Source organism: Rhinolophus sinicus, linkage group LG05, assembly GCF_036562045.2.
Source record: "Rhinolophus sinicus isolate RSC01 linkage group LG05, ASM3656204v1, whole genome shotgun sequence".
NCBI classification, from domain to species: Eukaryota; Metazoa; Chordata; class Mammalia; order Chiroptera; family Rhinolophidae; genus Rhinolophus; species Rhinolophus sinicus.
Window position 1 is genome coordinate 50,976,751 of NC_133755.1, and position 18,554 is coordinate 50,995,304.

Here is an 18,554-nt window from a genome sequence, read left to right on the forward strand (position 1 = left end):
TCGATAACCTATTGAAGCCCCTCTTGACCTTTGCCACGGCCCAGGTATCCTGTGTGCTGCTGCTGTCCTCCTCCAATCTTTGCATTCCCCATCCTTTATGAAGCCTTACGATCTATGCACTGACAAGCCCTGAGCAAAACTGAAACATAATAGAATGTAGTATTTCCAGCTCGTCAACGTCTATTTGCCTTTCAAAGGCCGGCTGCGATGCCACGTTCTCCAGGGAGGCACTCAGGATTCCCTCACTCTGGTTAGTCTCTCCTCTTTGGATGCACAGCACCTTGTTAGGTCTGCTAGCTCACTCAGCTCCGTTGGCCTGTGCTCAATACTCACTTCCATACCTAGGACAGTGTGACCGCTTGAGAGCAGCGGCCTGTCCTATCCATCAGGATGCCTGGGACTGTAGGCAGATAGGTGCTCTGCAGTGTTTGTGCCCTTTCTGGCTGAGCATATAGCTGTCATGTAGTGTGGGGCAGTGATCCTCACGCTTTCCTGTGCCTGAGAATCCTCTGGAGAGTGTGCTTCAAAGACAGATTCCTGGGTCCCATCCATAGAGGTTCTGATGCAGCAGGTCTAAGTAACCTGAGAATCAGCACTGAACACCTATGGTGGTTCCATTTTGGAAACATACACACAGAGAAATTGATTTGAGATGTGGTGACAGATTAAATTAATGTGACACCTCCCCTGCCCCCCAACAGGATATATTCATGCTGGAGTTTGGGGCTGAGCTGATGCTAAGGGAGGAAGGCTGTTAGAATTGGACCCAGAATTTACAGATTGTCTAGGCTGGGCTATTTAACCCTGGCAGCACATCAGAATCCTTTAAAAAAAAAAAAAAAATCCACTGCTAGCCTCTCTGTCCCCTCCTCTCTTGAAGCTAAATCTTTGGAGGAAGGGCCCAGATATAGGTGTTTCTAAACAGTCTCCAAATATGTTTGATGCATGGTCAGGGTTGAGAACCCCTGAGCCCAAGCCCCTTATGGCATAGATGGGACTGTGGCCTGCTTGCAGAGAAGCCAGCCTGCACTGTGTGCCTGGCTCCCCCATGCTGCCCCAAGTGCATGGGCCTGGCTGGCCCCACTTTTCCTTGCAGTTGTTCCCCTAACATTCCAGCCTCGGATGTAATTTCAGGACCTGACTCCCAAAATAGACTATGAGCTCTGGAAGACCAGATTCTGAGAGTACTTTTTTCGTTTCCCTGTCTCAGGATTTCAGGGTAGAGGCAATTAATGAATTCTTATCATGTCTTTGTTCTTGAATTAACTAATTAATTAGTTAACTAAAAACTGCCATGAGTACGTGGGCCTTGGTAGGTAGTTTTGACTTATTACCATCTCTGTGAATGAGCAGCTTCATTTCCTACAGGATTTAGTAACCTGTACCTTTTTACTGCCCTGCTCGTTTTCTGCCCTGTAATGTGATTGTTTATGTTCCTCCATTCTTGCATTTAGTTCATTGAACACATATTCATTAAGCACCTACTGTGTGCCAGGGCTATTTCAGGTGCATCCAAGAACAAAACAAGATCCCTATTCCCTTGGAGCTCAAACACCTGATTTCCTTGAAGTTTGGATCTCCTGTGTCCCCACTTGGTGAATTTCTATCTGCTTCTCCCAGGTAGGGTTTCCAGGTGGGAATTCCCGCCCATTCTCAGGAATTTTTTTCGCTTTCCCGTTCCCAAATCCCGAGAAAAGTTGGTTGGGAAATCAGGAAAATTGGCTCCTTGAACCCAGTAATACCCACAATGGGAAATAAATGTACTACTCACAATGTAGCTCTTAGACATTTTTCCTATTTGTCGCTAGGGTTTCTGGGTGGGAATTCCCACCGTTCTTGGGATTTTTTTTCACTTTTCCATTCCTGAATCCTGAGAAAAGTTGGTCGGGAAATCGGGAAAATCGGCTCCTTGAACTCAGGTGGTTGGTAGTATTGGCCGTCACTTGGCGGAAACGATTCATCGTGGAGAGCAGAAAACAGTTTATATCTTGGGATTCGGGAATGGGAAAGTGAAAAAAATTCCTGAGAACGGGCGGGAATTCCCACCTGGAAACCCTACTTCCAGGCTTACCAGCCGGAAAACTGAGTCACTACTGTCGCTTCCCTCTCCCTCATCCCTCCCCATGTTTCTCCAGCCAATCCCACCACTCTTTTTCCTCCTCCCCTCCCTTCTATCTCCTGGGGGCGTCTCTAGACATTGGGCAGGAGCCTGGAAGATCTAGAACCGTCTGAAGGTGGAGACACTCCTGAGGGGCAGACTTGATTCACCTGTGTAGAGAAGATGGGCTTCAGGGAGCACTGAATTCTCCGAATCTTGCTTTCTAAACATTAGAAGTGACTTTAAAGCATTGGCAAAAGCCTTCTGTTTTCTTTTTGTGAACAAAGGAGTAATATGTATTCAATGTAAAAAAGGGTATATTACAGAAAGGCATGAAACAAAAATAATGAGTGGTCCCAAATCCTGGCACTTTGAATTAATTTGTTAACAATTTGACATACGTCCTTCAAGATGTTTCCCCCCTTTTTGAAAAAAACAATTTTAGTTGTGAAATTTAATACCCAAGTAAAGTACATGAAATACAAATGTATGCTTTAAAGCAGGGATTCTCAACTGGGGGTTATTTTGTTCCTTAGGGGACATTTGGCATGGTCTGGAGACATTTTGGGTTGTCATCACTGGAGTGTGTGTGTGTGTGTGTGTGTGTGTGTGTGTGTGTGTGTGTGTGTATGTTACTGTCATGTACCGTGTTTCCCTGAAAATAAGACCAGGTCTTATATTAAGGTTTGCTCCAAAAGACGCATTAGGGCTTATGTTCAGGGGATGTCATCCTGGAAAATCATGCTAGGGCTTGTTTTCCAGTTAGGTGTTATTTTCGGGGAAACAGTTAGTAGGTAGAGACCAGGGATGCTGCTAAACATCCTACAGTGCACAGGACAGCCCCCACCCCCATCATACCTACAACAACGAAATATCCAGCCTTAATGTTAATAGTACCAAGTTTGAGAAACTCTGCTTTAATGAGTAGATTATGAAAGAAATACCCATATATATCACCCAGGTCAAGGAATAGAGCTTTAGGGCGGCTGATTGGCTCAGTTGGTTAGAGCACAGGGCTCATAACATCAATGTTGCCGGTTTGATTCCCACATGGGCCAGTGAGCTGCACCCTCCACAATTAGATTGAAAACGACTTGACTTGGAGCTGATGGGTCCTGGAAAAACACATTTTCCCCCTATATTCGCCGATAAAAAAATTGTTTAAGAAATAGAGCTTTATTGGTCCCACCCCTCTACCAGAAGTCCCCAGACCCCTTGCTTTTCTCTCTAGAGATAATCTCATTCCAGATAACTTTTTTCAAATGTTCGCTGATTTACATTTTCACTCAGCAATAAACTAGAGGCATGTCAGTAAATATTATTCTACTCATCTTTTAAAATGTCTGTATAATATTTTAATATATGGATGTACAATAATTTATTTATTCAGCTCTCTATTGGTGGATATTTAGGTTATACCAAACTTTTTATATTTATAGTCAATGCTTAAATTATACTGTCACTATGAGAAATACCCCAGTGTTAAAATCTTTGCCCAGATATTTAATTATTTCATTTTGGTAAATACCAGAAGTGGCATTGCTATGTCAGAGTATCAATATATTTAAGACTTTGCTGCTTTTTATAATCCTGCTAACACAAAGCTTTATCATGCAAATATTTTAAAATTTCTTAGGTTCAAATAGCATTTGTGATATTTCAAAGTTACATTTGTATATATTTCTTACTGAATTGCTTTTTAATTTGCCCATTTTGAGGGGACCAAAGTGTTTGTTTTTTTCTTAATTAGTTGCAAGTGCTCTTTATATATTAAGAAAATTAAAATTTTGTCATAGATGTTCCAATCTCTTCCCCAGTTCTAATTGGCCTTTTGAGTTTAAAGATTACCCCTCTCAGAGTACTTTGCACCACCCCCAGTATATCCACCCACAACCACCATTTCTGGCTTGTTTCCTGGAAAGTCTGGTTTTATTTAGGATTTAGAAAAATAGAGACCAGGGTGGAGTTCCTGGAGGTGAGAAGAACAGGGCTTCTGCTGGGGACGGCAGGCAGCGACAGCTCCTTAGTTCTTGAGGTGCCCAGGTTTATGTCAGCGCATGGGTGGAACGGCAAGTATCAGAGTGATCAGAAGCTGCCTACTCTTTTTGTTCAGAGTATCTATGCCAAGATGTAAAGCAAACCTTCTTTTGGCAGAAGCCAGGGCTACCTTTTCTTCTTTCAATTGCCGCTACCTTTTGGTTCTCTGCTGAATTTCTATCACTTTCTCTGTCTGATGGGTATTGTTTTTTTGTTGTTGTTTGTTTTTTGATATTTTTATTAAAAATATAGCTAACATACAATGTTATATGAGTTTCAGGGGTACACCATAATTGTTTAACATTTAAGTACCTAAAGAAGTGATCACCATAAGTCCAGCAACCATCTGATACTGTACCATGCTATCACAGTATTATTGACTACATTCCCTATGCTGTACCTTGAGCATCCTCATAACCATTGTTTTGAACTCTGCCTCTGGTAGGTTGCTTGCCTCCATTTTATTTAGTTCTTTTTCTGGAGTTTTCTCCTGTTCTTTTATTTGGGATGTATTTCTTTGTTTCCTCATTTTGGCTGCCTCCCTGTGTTTCTATGTATGAGGTAGATCTGCTATATATCCCAGTCTTGGCCAGGTAGCCTTATGTAGTATGTGCCCTGTGGGGCCCTGGCACAGTCTCCCTGGTCACCTGCTCCAGGAATGTCCCTTTTGTGGGTTTTATGTGCCCTCCTGTTATAGTTGAGCGTTGATTGCTATTGGCACATGAATGGGTGGTATTGACCCTCAGGCTGATTGGCTGTGGGGGTTGGCCATGTCCACAGCTTATGGGCTGCTGTGTGGGAGCTTGCCCCAGTGAGTGGGATTTGCCCAGCATGCTTTGGTGCCTGTTGAGACTACTTTTTGTGTATGCCACTTGTAGGGCTAATTGGGCAGTGCTCTGCTGTGGTCTGAAGCCAACCTCTAAGTATGTTGGTTCTGGCGCCTCTTGGGAGGGGCTCCAGGGCACTGCCTGTGACCAGCTGAGGACTATTTGACAGGAGCTACAAAGTGATCCGCTTTTTTTTTCTTTTTCTGCTTTTGCTAAACCTGGAGGCATGTGGGAGAGGCCATGCTGCGAATCCAGGACAGCTGCCACCAGTACTGGGCCTGGAGTAGCTCCACAAAAAACCAGGACACACCAAGATGTGTTGTCACCTGCCAGCTCCCTTAAAGTTCAGTCACTGATAAAGCCTCATGTGATATGTGAGTTGGGTGAGGCAGAGTCTCAGGGAGTCACTAGAGTAGGAAGAATTGTGTTCACCAGGTTAATGTAGATTCTGGTTTAGTGCCAGTGCTGAGACTGAAGCTACTCAGGAAAAGTCTCAGAGCTCACTGAGGCCAGTTGTCGCCCACCTGGCGGGCCTGGCTGCTCACAGAGAAAGTGCCTCTGGCCTTGGGCAAGTTGAGTGGGGCAGGGTCCCAGTGAGTCAGCAGGGCAGAGGCCCTGAGCTCACCCGACCAATCAGATTCAGATTTGGCTGGAAGCGTAGGGGCCAGGCTCAACATATTAAAGATGGCAGCTGCCTGCCCAGCTGCATGGGAGAAGGACCCCACACAGGAAAATGGCAATTGTCCTCCAGCCCTGGCCTCCAAGCCACAGACCTCAGCCTGCCCCCAAGTCACTGTCCCTTCACTAGAGGCCAAGGTGAGTGTGTGCGAGTGAGTGAGTCAGTACGTGGGCTGTTTAAGAAGCCGTCTGGGTTTCCCGCAGCCTTCCGTCCCACCCAGATTGTTGGAATCCCCACTGTTTTTCACGCCAAATGTTGTGGGGGCTCCTCTTCCCCACACTAGTACTCCAGTTGGGGAGCCTGAAGTGGGTCTGGGGTCCTTCACTCCTCCAGGGGGAACCTCCACAGCTGAGGTATCCCTCCCTATTTTCAACTGCCACGTGGAAGTTTGGGATCAGCCTGGTTTGTATCTCCACCCGCCTACCAGTCTTGACGTGCCTTCTTTATATCCTTAGTTATAAAACTTCTGTTCAGCCAGACTTCAGATGGTTCTCTAAATTGATTGTTTAGTAATTTAATTGTAATTTTAATGTGTTCATGGAAGGAAGCAGGCATGGTGTTTATCTATTCTGCCACCTTAGATCTCCTCCTCATGGCTATTCTGATGAGGTGTCAAGAGAGTGCCAGTACAGAGCAAGTCCTCAATAGATATTTGAGGAATAAATGAGAAGGTGTCAAGGCTACCTGTGGAATCTGAAGGCTCTGTAAGGCTTCTGACAGTAAGTCCTGTCACCTTGGGCAGAAATAGTCTGTCTCTCTGTGGAAGTCCAGACACTCTATCTCCTCTCCTCCCTGCTTCCTCTCTAGGTAAATGGCACCTCCAGCCACCCATGTACCCCTGTCAGAACTCCAGACATCCTTTACTATTCCCACTATGCCCTTCCCCACCCAGACACTGGAAGAGACCCTAGCCTCACAGCCTGTGTCCTCACATCTCCCACCTGGACTTTTTCTTTTTTTTTAAGTGTTAAGATATACATAACATAAAAGTTACAATTTTAACCACTTTTAAGTGTATAAGTGGTATTAAGCACATTCATATTATTGTGTGACCATCACCACCATCCATTTCCAGAACTCTTGCATCTTCCTCAACTGAAACTCTATACCCATTAAATAATATCTCTGTATTCCCTCCTCCCCAAGCTCCTGGTAATGGGCTTATTTCACTTAGCATAATGTCCTCAAGGTCATCCATCTTGTAACATGTGTCAGAATTTCCTTCCTTTTTAAAGCTGAATAACATTCCACTGTATGTACACCCCCATTTTGCTTATCTGTTTATCTGTCGATAGACATTTAGGTTGCTTACACGTTTTAGCTACTGTGAATAAAGCTGTTATGAACATGATTGTACAAATATCTCCCTGAGGTCTTGCTGGACTTTTATGATAGCCTGTGACTGTCCTTGTCTTTACTCCCACACCATCCCAATGGGGTGCAGGACTCCTGAACCTCTCTTTCTCTCCATGTAGCCTCAGGACTTTCCCCCTCCATGCGGCCTCTGGCACAATCCCTCCAGCAGACTGGCTGGACTGCAGGAAAGCAGAAACTGCTGGTCCTCCTTCGAGCCATGGGGCTGGCTCAGATCAATGTGGAGGGGTACCGGGCACGGATGTGAATGTGCATGGGGCTTGTTCATGGGGCCACCAGTGGAGATACCAGGTCATTCTCCTATATGTTCAGCTCCCAGAAGCAAGGACTGCTTCTTTCTCAACTTAGATATGAGAGCAGCGTGGCAGTGGCCTCCGCAGCCCCTTTAATTAATCCTGCCCCCAGCATAGTACCAGGCACATAATAGGTATCAAAAAATAGCTGTACATCTTTATTACCATCATTCTTCTCCATGGAAGTCAGTGTCCCTCACATATTAGCGACAGCAACTCACTCTTAGTGTTGAGCTGTTTCACTTCTTCATGCCTTAAAATTTATTTTTATTGTGGTAAAATATACATAACATAATTTACCATTTTAACCATTCTTTTTTAAAATTGGGGAATACTGGGAAACAGTGTGTTTCTCCCGGGCCCATCAGCTCCAAGTCATTGTCCTTCAATCTAGTTGTGGAGGCGCAGCTCAGCTCCAAGTCCAGTTGCCATTTTCAATCTTAGTTGCAGGGGGTGCAGCCCACCATCCCTCGGATGTGAATTGGCAACCCTGTTGTTCAGAGCTCGTGCTCTAACCAACTGCGCCATCCGGCCGCCTCATTTTAAAGTGTACAATTCAATGGCATTAAACACATTCACATTGCTGTACAATCATCACCACTATCCATCTCCAGGACTTTTTTATTATCCCAAACTGAAACTCCATACCCATTAAATAATAACTCCCCATCCTCCCTCCCCCCAGCCCCAGGTAACCTCTAATCTACTGTCTGTCTCTACTTATGAATCTGACTACTCTGGGTACCTCATATAAGTGGAATCATATAATATTTGTCCTTTTGTGTCTGGCTTATTTCATTTAGCATGGTGTTTTCAATGTTCATCCAAGTGGTAGCATGTGTCAGAATTGCCTTCCTTTTTAAGGCTGAATAATATTTCATTGTATGGATAGGCCACTTCTGTTTATCCATTTATCTGTTGATGGACCTTTGAGGCTTAGTGCCTTAGAGATGCAATGGGAAATGGACCAGTATTTCACAGCCTTTCCTTAAACCATCCTTTGACAGGCATGAAACCCTCCCAAGTTACACACTGTGATGTGTCCCCTCAGTGAACCCCCCTATTTTAGAATTTGTCTTCTCTATGATCCCACCAGCTCCAAAGATCCCATTGTCATCAGTGTTACAAAAACGAGCATTTTGTCTGCTTCCCAAATGTACTATGTCCTTATAATTGAGTTGGGGGAGGGTGTCTGTCCTATTTTGAATATTGGAGATTGGCAGCTGGCTCTACCAAAGGCCAGGGTCTCCCTTCCACACTGTAACCCCTGTGGGTGTCCAGGCCCTGGGGGGCTAACAAGCATCCTGAGCCACTGAGAGGTATCTGTCCCCACAAGATGGGCCTGGGGCCCAGACCGCTGGGGAGCACAGCACCCAGGCCGCTGATAGGTAGACCTCATCAGGTGGTTAGCAGAAAGGTAGTGATGTGGCTCCTTATGCAAGGCCATGGCCACGTCTGATGTTCAGGTGTCAGGAGATGTGTGGGGGCTCCTTCCAGTGGATGCGGCTCAGTCAGGTGGCCCCCAGCACTGGCTGGGGCAAGATGGGCTGTCTTCTTACCTTCACTCTGCTCCTGTCTCTGAGGCCCTCCTCACTTCCCCTTCTTCAGTCCATGGTCTTTATTAGAGTTGGGGGACCAGGACGGTGTGCTTCATTCCTGCTACACACCTTGCTCTTGGTACTCAAGGGCCAAGATGGCGATTTTTTTTGTTCTCCAGTTCTCCTCTGACAATCTTCCTTTAAGGCAATATTTTCAAATGTTTTGGACTATTATATGCAACAAGACTTGTCATTTAATCAAAGGCACAGAGCATACACAGAAATATATATGTGAAAATATAATCAAAAGTTTCAAGTAATAGTACTTTTCTGATGAAAGATGTACTTTGATGTTTTCTTCTCCAGTCTGTTCTGTCATTAAAAAGACATTGGTAAACTCACTCAGTTGATGTGATGGCTCCTAATGGGTCCCAATGAGTAGTTTGAAAAACACCATGCTACAACAATGGGAGACTGGTCTGGGATAGAGTTGGGTGGGTAGGCCTGGGGAAACAAGTGAAGAATTTCCATGGGGGACAGAAGAGTCCTCTCATGGCAGGTTCATTCCTCTTCACTTAGATTTTCAGTCTGGAGGAACACGCCCTAGCTTCAGCACCATTCTCATGGATGTCTTCCGGCCCAATTCTGCAGGACAATTTAGGGAGAGGGTGTATTCCTTTCCCCCAACCCCAACATGAGCTGTGAGCATTCCTGTATCTTTAACTATCGAGTTTGTTAAATTACACACGTAAACCCACATCTCTCAAGGCCAAAGTTAATCACCAAGGACAGGACAGGCATAAATCCATGATGAGGAAGGAACGATTTTCTTAACTGTTTCCTAATTAGCAGCATGCCTTCCCTTTCCTTGGCGTCTATAAGTCACGTGAGTGTGCTGGGTTAATGTCTCATTTCTTTTTTTGGCTCCTCTTTGGGACTGTAGCACCCCTTAATGACTCCTTCCTTAATGTCATGCGGAGGGTCCCAGGGTTGGCTCTTCTAACCAGGACTTAGTGAAGTCCCATTGAGGGTCTTTGTTCTCCTCACCGTTAGGGAGGGCAGGAAGTGGGAAACGTTTAAAAGACACTTTGCACAGGGCTTGGCACACGGACACTGCTCAATTAATACTTGGGAGCCTCAGAAAATGCTTCCGAGTGGGCATCTCAAGAGAGGCTGCAAATGGAATTTTCCCGTTTCTCCTGCATCGGAAGTTGATAGGAGAGAGGAAGTAGACACTTAGATAGCATGTCATATCCCTTCAGATTCCCATAAAGTAGACACTCTTACTATTACCGATTTACTGCTGAGGAAGCTTAGGCCTAGAGAGGTTATAATAAGCCCTACCTGAGGTCACACAGTAGTGGCTGTCAGTTGAGTGACTCCAAAGCCATGTGTCTACCACCTGCTGGAGTCACACTAACAGATTCCACAAGGGGATTCAGAGTGGTTCAGCCAAGGGCAGACCTGGACCAACTTTGAGAAGATAACTGGAGCCCCTCCCAGAACACCCCTCCCCCACTATGCCTCCCTTCACTCCCCTTACCCATTGACTCGCAGCCATACTGCTAATGCAGTCTTCCGGCGTTCTCTGAGAACAGTGACTTTGCAGCCAACTTGGGAAAGAAAAGCACCCATTTATTTAGTGCCCAATTACTGGGCACCTCATTGTATACTAGGGTCACCAACATGGTGAGGCATAGTGTCTGCCTTCTGAAGCTCACAGACCATTTACTTATTTAAAAGTGTACAATTTAAATGGTTTTTAGTATATTCACGATGTTGTGCAATCATTTTCACTATCTAATTCCAGAATGTTTCACCCCCCAAATAAACCTCTGTTAAGCATTTATTCCCCATTCCCATCTCCCTCCAGTCCTTGGAAACTGCTATTCTGTGGATTTGCCTATTCTGGACATTTCATATAAACAGAATTATATAACATGTGGAAGTAGATGTCTTTAAAAAAAAAGTGGAATATTTTCTATGAAGATCATTTATTCTTAGAGTCAGAAAATTTATAATTAAAAAATTTTATTTAGAAAGTCAGTAATAAACTCAAGAAGAGTCAGCCTGGGTATTTTCCTTTAAAAACATCCTTCAGATGGGACGGCTGTTTCTCCATCCCAGGGTTGAAAGAGAGAAGTTGAATGATTGGTGTTGGGCATTTGTGCAGACAAGTGAGGTTCTCAGGGGATCCATTGGTTTTGTAAGGTGTCTTTTGGCGGGTGAGCTGCAGTGTGAGTCTGAGACACTGACTCTACCTTGGTGGGAGGTGCAGGGGTAGGATAGTCTCTCACTGTCTCTTTCTGTCTGTCTTAGGGGTGAAGAAGAGAACCAAAGTCATCAAGAACAACGTTAACCCCGTGTGGAATGAGGTAGGCAAGTTTTCTCACTGTTTCTCCTTTCCTCTCTCTCTGCTGCCACCATCTCTGTAGGGACCAGTCAGGGGGCTTGTGCAGGAAGGGGGCTTTTGCAGTGGTATTGTCAAGCAGGGGAGGGCTGGTGGCCCAGTGTGCCAATGAAATCCTCCTGGCGCTCGGAACCTGAGGGGACCAGTGGTGGTCTGGCCTGCCAGGTACATAGAGGCACCTCCTCTGTGGGTGTGGCATGGAGAGGAGTAAGATGTCTTTTGTTTCTGTTCCCTCCAGCTCTGGTCAGCCAGGTAGAGGGTGTTTAGGGACTCTCTTGCCTGCCTTGTCTCCCTCACACAGGATGTTCTCCTCACCCAAGGCCCACCTCCTCCCCGCAGCCCTCCTTGATAAACTATCATAGGTTTTCATCTGGCTCCTGTTGGCCTCTGCCCCCTCAACCAGCCCCCTGAGTATGGCTCCCTGGTAGTCCTTAGGAAGCCCTGGAGGCCTTGTGTCGGTGGGGTTGGGATGCACAGGGGAGCCTTTGCTCTGAGGAGGGTTCTGGGGCTCCTGGATGGGTCTCCTTAATGTGGCACTAACTTATGCTGCCCACCAGGGAGGGGCCTGGCTTCTGGACGAGCACATTGATCTTGGTCCGTTAGGCCCTTGTGGGGTCACCTGACATTTTCCCCAGCTGTGCTCCTGCCCTGGCTTCTTGGTGATTGGTGGAATTGAATTGTGGAAGGGACCATGGGAGTCTGGCCTCCTTCTCTCTTCTGCTACCTTTGGCTCTTACTGTCATATCTGAAGCTCTGGAACCCTACCTTTCATGTGGTCATTCATTCTATCATTCATTCATCCATCTACCAGCATCACTCATGGATGCCTGCTCAGTGCCCTGGGGGGACCAGGTTGAACCAGACATAGTCTCTTCTCCTAGGAGGCCGCAGGTTAAGTTGTCTTCTCTCCTTTTCTTCCAGGGTTTTGAGTGGGACCTCAAGGGCATCCCTCTGGACCAGGGCTCCGAGCTCCATGTGGTGGTCAAAGACCATGAGACGATGGGGAGGAACAGGTGAGGTGGTGAGGGGTCTCTGTGGCTTGCAGATATGGGTAGGGTCGTGGTGGACATGTCCTCCAGAATCTGGGCCCCCGAGAGCTGGTGTTTCAACTCAGTATTGACTGAAGACCTGCCTCTTGTGAGTCTGGCCCAGTCGTGGCTGCTGTTGAGAAGCCTGGCTGCAGCCTCAGTAACTAAGCCGTGGGTAAATCTGAGAGCTATCCAGACAAGGGGAGGGACGATGGGCTAGAATCAGGTGTGCATGTGTTTGCACAGACAACCTGTGGTGCACAGACAGGGGGTGGGGAGGAGAAGGCAGCTGAGAAGGTGCGGCCCTCTCTCCCCGCCCCGTCCAGACTGGTGAGGGCACTGGCACCCTGCAGGAGGCAGGCAGGCAAAGCGAAGCTGCCATCAGCTGGGAGCTCTCAAGGAAGACTTCATGCCAGAGGTGGGACTTGAGGTGAGATTTGTGGTTTAGAAGTTGGAAGAGTCATAACGGTCCCCACTGACGATCCACCTTTCCATGGCAGTATTTTCTGTTGTTATTTCATGTACGGAGTGGGGAGAGTTTCCAGACAGCGGGAACAACAGGAGCAAAGTTGTGGTGGCAAAGGCAGGCTCTCTTGGCAGGCTGTGGGTCCTTTCTCTTGTCACTGAACTCCTGCCTGGTATGCTGGTGGGGTGGGGTGGGGAGTGGGGGGTAGGCAGGACCGTCTGAGCATGGATTGATGGCCCTGTTGATTGTGGGGTGGGGTGGTCTGAGAGACTCAGCCTGTGAGGCTGCACAGCCTTGAATGTCAGTGTAGGGGTTCAGCAGTCCCTCCTGGGCATGATGGGGTACATCTGTGTTAGGTGCCGGCAAGGGTGGGTTCATGCTCTTGGTGCCGTTTACTGAGGTCTGGACTCCAGGATCAGGCATGACAGGCTCGTTGTTTGGTGATCTCCTCACAGGGAAGCCTTTGTTTGGAATTGGGTCAGCCAACACAGCAGGCCTGGTTATGTTACCCTGGGGTGAGAGAGGAGAGAGGGAAGAGGGGGGATTCAGATACTCGGGGAAGGCCAGCAAGGGCGTCAGGCTGCAACACACACGGAACGTGTACAATCTGAAATAACTTGGAAGCAAAACCCAATTGCTGCCATCTCTTTTTGGTTCTGCTGGCCATGGGTGCAGGGCATGGTGTATGTGGGGAGGGTGGGGGCACTTTCACTGGGCCCTCTGAAGGCGGGGCTGCAAGATGTGGGGACCCAGGGCCACTTAGGCCTGTCTTGTCCAGATTGGACCTCAGCAGCCCCCACCTGCATAGGGGGCAGGGACTAGAATAAGCTATCCCAGTACAGAGGAGGGTTTTGTAGAAAACATGGCGGCCTCTAACAAGCATGAATGGCGGATTTGCAAGTCAGGAAGGGAGTGACACTGAGCGCTGGGTGGCCCTGGAAGGCTTCCTGGAGGAAGGCCACACAGACTGACTCAGAGGGTGGGGCAGTCTTTAGAGAGGTGAGGAAGGGAGGGCATTCCAGTGTTCGAGTATGGAGGGCAGGCGGGCTAAGGCCTTACAGGTGGGACGAGGTCACATGACATGTGAGCCCAGTGAGAAGGGAGCAGTGGGGCCAAATTGAGAGGGGCCTCCAATACCAGGCTGAGGATAATATTAGCAAAACCACAACAGCTGACATTTATCAAGAGGTTAGCCAAATGTCTGGCCCTGTGCCAAGTCATTATATACAAGATCTTTTTACATCAGTTATATACTACTGCTATAATTGTCATCATGACAGATGGGGAAACTGAGGCTCTGAGAGATTGGGGACTTTTCTCCAAGGCTAGTGATGGAAGAGCCGTGATTGGAGGGAAGGTCTGCAACATGCTCTTGATCGCTGAGCCCCCTGCACCTCTCAGAGGCTCCTGGAAACCCCAGGAGGGGGCTGGGCCCTTCTGGAGAATTTAGTTCCCTGAGGATGCTGGAGTGAAGAGAGCTTAGGAGGCAAAGGCAGAACAGTCTGGTTACTGCCAGGCATGCAGAGGAAATACAGGTTTCATTTTCATGACCACACTCAGCATTTCCTAGGCCCTGTGGGGACATTTCTCAGACCATGAAGGCAACATAGGAGCAGAGGCCTATGAACATATTTCTGATGAATTCAAGGGCCAGGTTGGCCCTCAGGGTGACACCAGGCCAGTGCCACACATGGGGTGTCCTGGCCCTGTGGGTCAGATGTCACGCCAGGAGCCAGGCTGCATTTCACTTTGGGGCCCTCTCATTGGCCCCTGTGGGTGTCCTTCAGCTCCTGGAAGGAAGCCAGGTCTCTGAAAACCAGTTCCCACATGACAAGTTCACTGCAGGGCCGGTGTGTAAGAAATCAGTTCCTCAAACATCAATTTGCAGAAGCGCTAATTCACAAAACTTCCCAATTTACTAAAAACTTCTTTCTGATAACCATTTGAATTTAATTTTTGAGTTTCTCAAACATTTATCTCAATTTTGCATTTCTAAGAATTACAAATTAAATATTAATTAAACCAAATTTAAATTTGAACTTGCATTCATAAACACCTGAAGAATTTTAGAGGGTGCCCAAACAACACTGTCAGGTATGGAAATAATAGAATTCTGGCTTCGTTGTCGGAGCCAATGGGGTCCGCAGCCTCAGTGCAGCTTGCGTGAAAGCTACCTCCATGAGGGTGAACCTGCTGCGGCTGTGGGAGGCAGGCAGGATACCTTCAAGGTAATTCTGTGATGCCCCCATAGTGAGCCCTCACAGTACTTTCACCCTACACATGAAATGTGAGAAACGAATCTGAGATGAAAAATTCTAAAGCTGTAAAAACAAGAAACATACCAGGAAGTGACAAGAGTAACCCTGTGACATTTCACATTTTGAAAGAGAAAAGAAGAAATTCAGCAAACTCAGCTCAATGAACATTTCAAACAGAACACCAACTCACTGCCCTGGAGTTGTCACTGTCTGGTCAGGAGACAACAGGGAAATAACAGGTATGACAGTGCCCATTGTCATCTGAGTGTCCTCAGGGTTTCAGTGCAGTGCTATGCGCTTCATTTCTTGGAGTCCTGGGTGTGTGTCCTGTGAGCTCATGAGTGGTCCTCCCGGGACCTGCTTCTAAGCAGGCGAATCATAGCCCTCCAACGTTGTTAACTCCTGCAGTCTCCCTCTATCTGGCTTCCTCTCCTTCTTCTTAACCTCCCTCCGCTACCTCCATCTATTTCTAGTTCCCCTCAATGCCTCTACCATTCTTTACAGCCTTTCGCTCTGCACCTGTGTCTTCAAGTCTCTTGCTTTGCTTCTTCTCCTTCCTCGCAGCTCTTTCCTTTTAGTCTTTCTCTCCACGGACTCTCTCCCACCTCCACTCTCCACTCTCCTCTCTGTCTCCATGGCTTCTGGGGCATTTGACACTTCTGTGTTTCCCCTGATGGCTGATGGCAGTTTTGCCTGACCCCCTTATACCAGACTGGTCTGCTGGCCTGGAGTGGGATCTTGAGAAGCCTCAGGAGGGAAACCTCGGGCCAGGCACTGCTTCCTGACTGCGTAGCACTCCACTTACCCTGAGCGTGAGGGACCAGAGCCAATTGCAAGGGTGAATAAACTTGGTGTTGATAAAATCAGGTTTGAAATGTACATAAAAGGAAACTCCACTCCGACAGATGGGAGACACTCATGCAAACCCAGCAGGAGGTCCGGGAGGCCTGTCCCAGGCTGCCCTGAACAACTAACTTCCTGTTTATTCTGGGCTTCTCAGAGATGCTGGAGGGGAGGTGATCTTGACCCCTGACCAGCTGTTTTGACTTCTGGGATGTTCAGCCCAGAGGTTTCTAGTCCAGATGAGATACCATAGCATCACTGGCAGCTTTTACACACCCCAGTGCCAGGCCCCACTTGGAGGTTCTGATTTCTTCGGTTGGGGGCAGGGCCTGTGCATTATTACAAACTCCCAGGTGTTAGGTATTTCTACTGTGCAGCCTGGGGTGAGATCTCTCGACTCTAGACCAATGCTGCCCAATAGAACTTTCTGAGATGATGGAGCTGTTCTGTGCTGGTTGGTGTAACCGAGGAACTGAATCTTAAATTTAATTTAATTTTAAGTAATTGAAATGTAAATAGCTAGTGTGCTTAGTAGCTCTGTGTTGGACAGTGAAGCTCTAGATTTTTGAACAGTGTTCCAACCCTGGCTGTGTATTAGAATGCCCTGGGAACTTTACAATAGATCCGTATCTGGGCTCTGCAGCACATTGATTAAAGGAGAAACGGGACTAGGGTGCAGCCACGAGCACTTCTGGAAACTGCCCAGGGGAGGCCAGCGTGCACCAGGGTTGAACATCCACTGCCTCAGAGCAATGCAAAGAATAGCTCTCCTTTGTTTCATGGATTAGCTAAGAAATTAATATAATCTGTCACTCTGGTAATAGTTTATGTATATTATTGGTGGAAATGATCACCATGCAATAACCATGCAAAACTGTTACGGAAATGAAAAACTGACTGAAGAATTCTATTGGTAACTGTAAATACTGAGCTGCAAAAATTTGGTTGCATAGAAATGATTCCACATACACACAAAAGACTCAAAATGGAAAGGAGCTATATTTGGTAAGAAAAAAAAAATATTTGAGCTAAATCTCTGTTGGGAAATTGAAACAGAAAATAATTATTGCCAGTGACAATAATTCTGGAAAAATGAAAGTGAAGATTAAGAAACAAAGGAAACAGCTTAATAATTGCACTGTGTAGAAAATGTATCAACAACTTAAATGGCCTTAATTTGATTTATTCTGGAAAATGCCTTTCCAGTGGAGATTAATTAATGTAAGTGTATTTTTTATTTAAATATTTAGTAAATGGAAACACAAAAGCAAAAGTCTCCACGGGGTCGGAATGTCCAACTATCAAGACCCAGGGTCAAAGTGATGCTTGCCTTGACCTCAGCCGCTCACTGGCCCAGGCCTAGCCAGGCCCGGGGTAGGTGGTCAGATTCAACCAAGAAACATACTAGACACACAGTTAAGTTGGAATGGTTCCAGTATTGCATGGGACATAGTTATATTAAGAAATTAGTCGTTTATCTGGAATGTACACTGAACAGGGAATCCTGTATTTGATCTGGCAACCCTACCCAGGGTGACTGTGCACTCAGCCCCCTTTCAGCAAGCAGTATAGAAGGAGACCTCGATTTACACCAAGAACCGTTAAGAGGTGCTTACTGCCTTTAGGGGTTCACAGTAGCGTTTTCTTGTAACCTCTTGCAACCTCTTAGTGACCTGGTAACACTATAAAGTGGGGCATTGGGGGGGGTGGTCTCTCATCCAGAGCCTTGCCTGCCTCACCTTCCCCTAGTCTTGGAGCCTACACTTGCTGAGTGCCCAGCAGGCAGCAGGCTGCTGGTCCTCCTTCCTCCTTCAGCTGCTCCGCCTCCCACCCCCACACGGGGCTGGATAAGCTGGTCCAGTGGAATGAGTGTGGACTTTGGGAAGAGCTAGTATCTAGTCTCAGCAGCTGTGTGGCCTCAGGCAGGTCACCTAAGCTCTCTGAGCCTGTTTCTTCCTCCTCAGGGAGTATTGAACCAAATGGAAAAGCACATCTAAGGGACCTGCCACAAAGGGAAATTCCATAAACACTGGTTCCTTTTGGAACAGCCCCTTTTCCTTCTCTCTAGTGCTGCCCTCCTGCTGACCCCAGTGGCTTCAAGTCCCACGGATCCAGCTTTTTCCCATCAAAGGCTGCTCTCAGCCAGCTATGTTTTGAAAGAGGACTAATTTATACTGAAGTGTTGGTGGCAGCCTATGGCTTCGTGTTTCGCTCCTCTTAGGAACCTGGGGGATGCTGCTTTATATGCCAGACTCTGCTTAGACTAAAAAGGGAATTCTAGTGGTAAACGTTCGGCACCACAATAGTTATGAGGAGATACTTTGGAAATTGTGGGTCTTCCTGACATAGGTGACTACCTCCTATAGGACCATGTCTGAGCTTGGAGCAGGCCTTGGTGCCTCCGGGGTGGAGGTGGGGATGTCTCAGTGCCTCCTGGGACAATGAAATTAATCTACTGGGGACATGTGGGCATATTCAGGAAGGAGCTATGAACATGAATTTAGTCCTCTTAATAAGAGGACCTTTATGCAAGAATGCCTGGGAGATGGCAGAGGTGCCCGGGAGAGAGGGTCTGACCAGTCAGTGCCTGTCGCCCACACCTGGAGTGTGTTGATTGGTCAAGGGCTTCCATCCTGGCAGGAGCAGGTGGTCTGAGTGCCCCAGCTGTCCATCCATTAGAGCTGAGCAGGGCAGGGGTGGTAG

General features: G+C 47.1%; 1 protein-coding gene across 24 annotated transcripts in view; it reads left to right on the plus strand.

The window, feature by feature from the left end:
* Nucleotides 1–18,554, plus strand: part of DYSF (dysferlin) — a 201,104-nt gene that overhangs the window by 11,596 nt on the left and 170,954 nt on the right. For 23 of the 24 annotated variants that reach the window (XM_019718953.2, XM_074332153.1, XM_074332151.1 and 20 more), the window contains exons 2-3: nt 11,166–11,221; nt 12,178–12,269. In XM_019718953.2, coding sequence (XP_019574512.2) covers nt 11,166–11,221; nt 12,178–12,269 — 148 coding nt within the window. Of the gene's footprint in view, nt 1–11,165; nt 11,222–12,177; nt 12,270–12,599; nt 12,715–18,554 lie in introns of those variants that run through there. The other variant, XM_074332155.1, reaches the window with a different exon arrangement.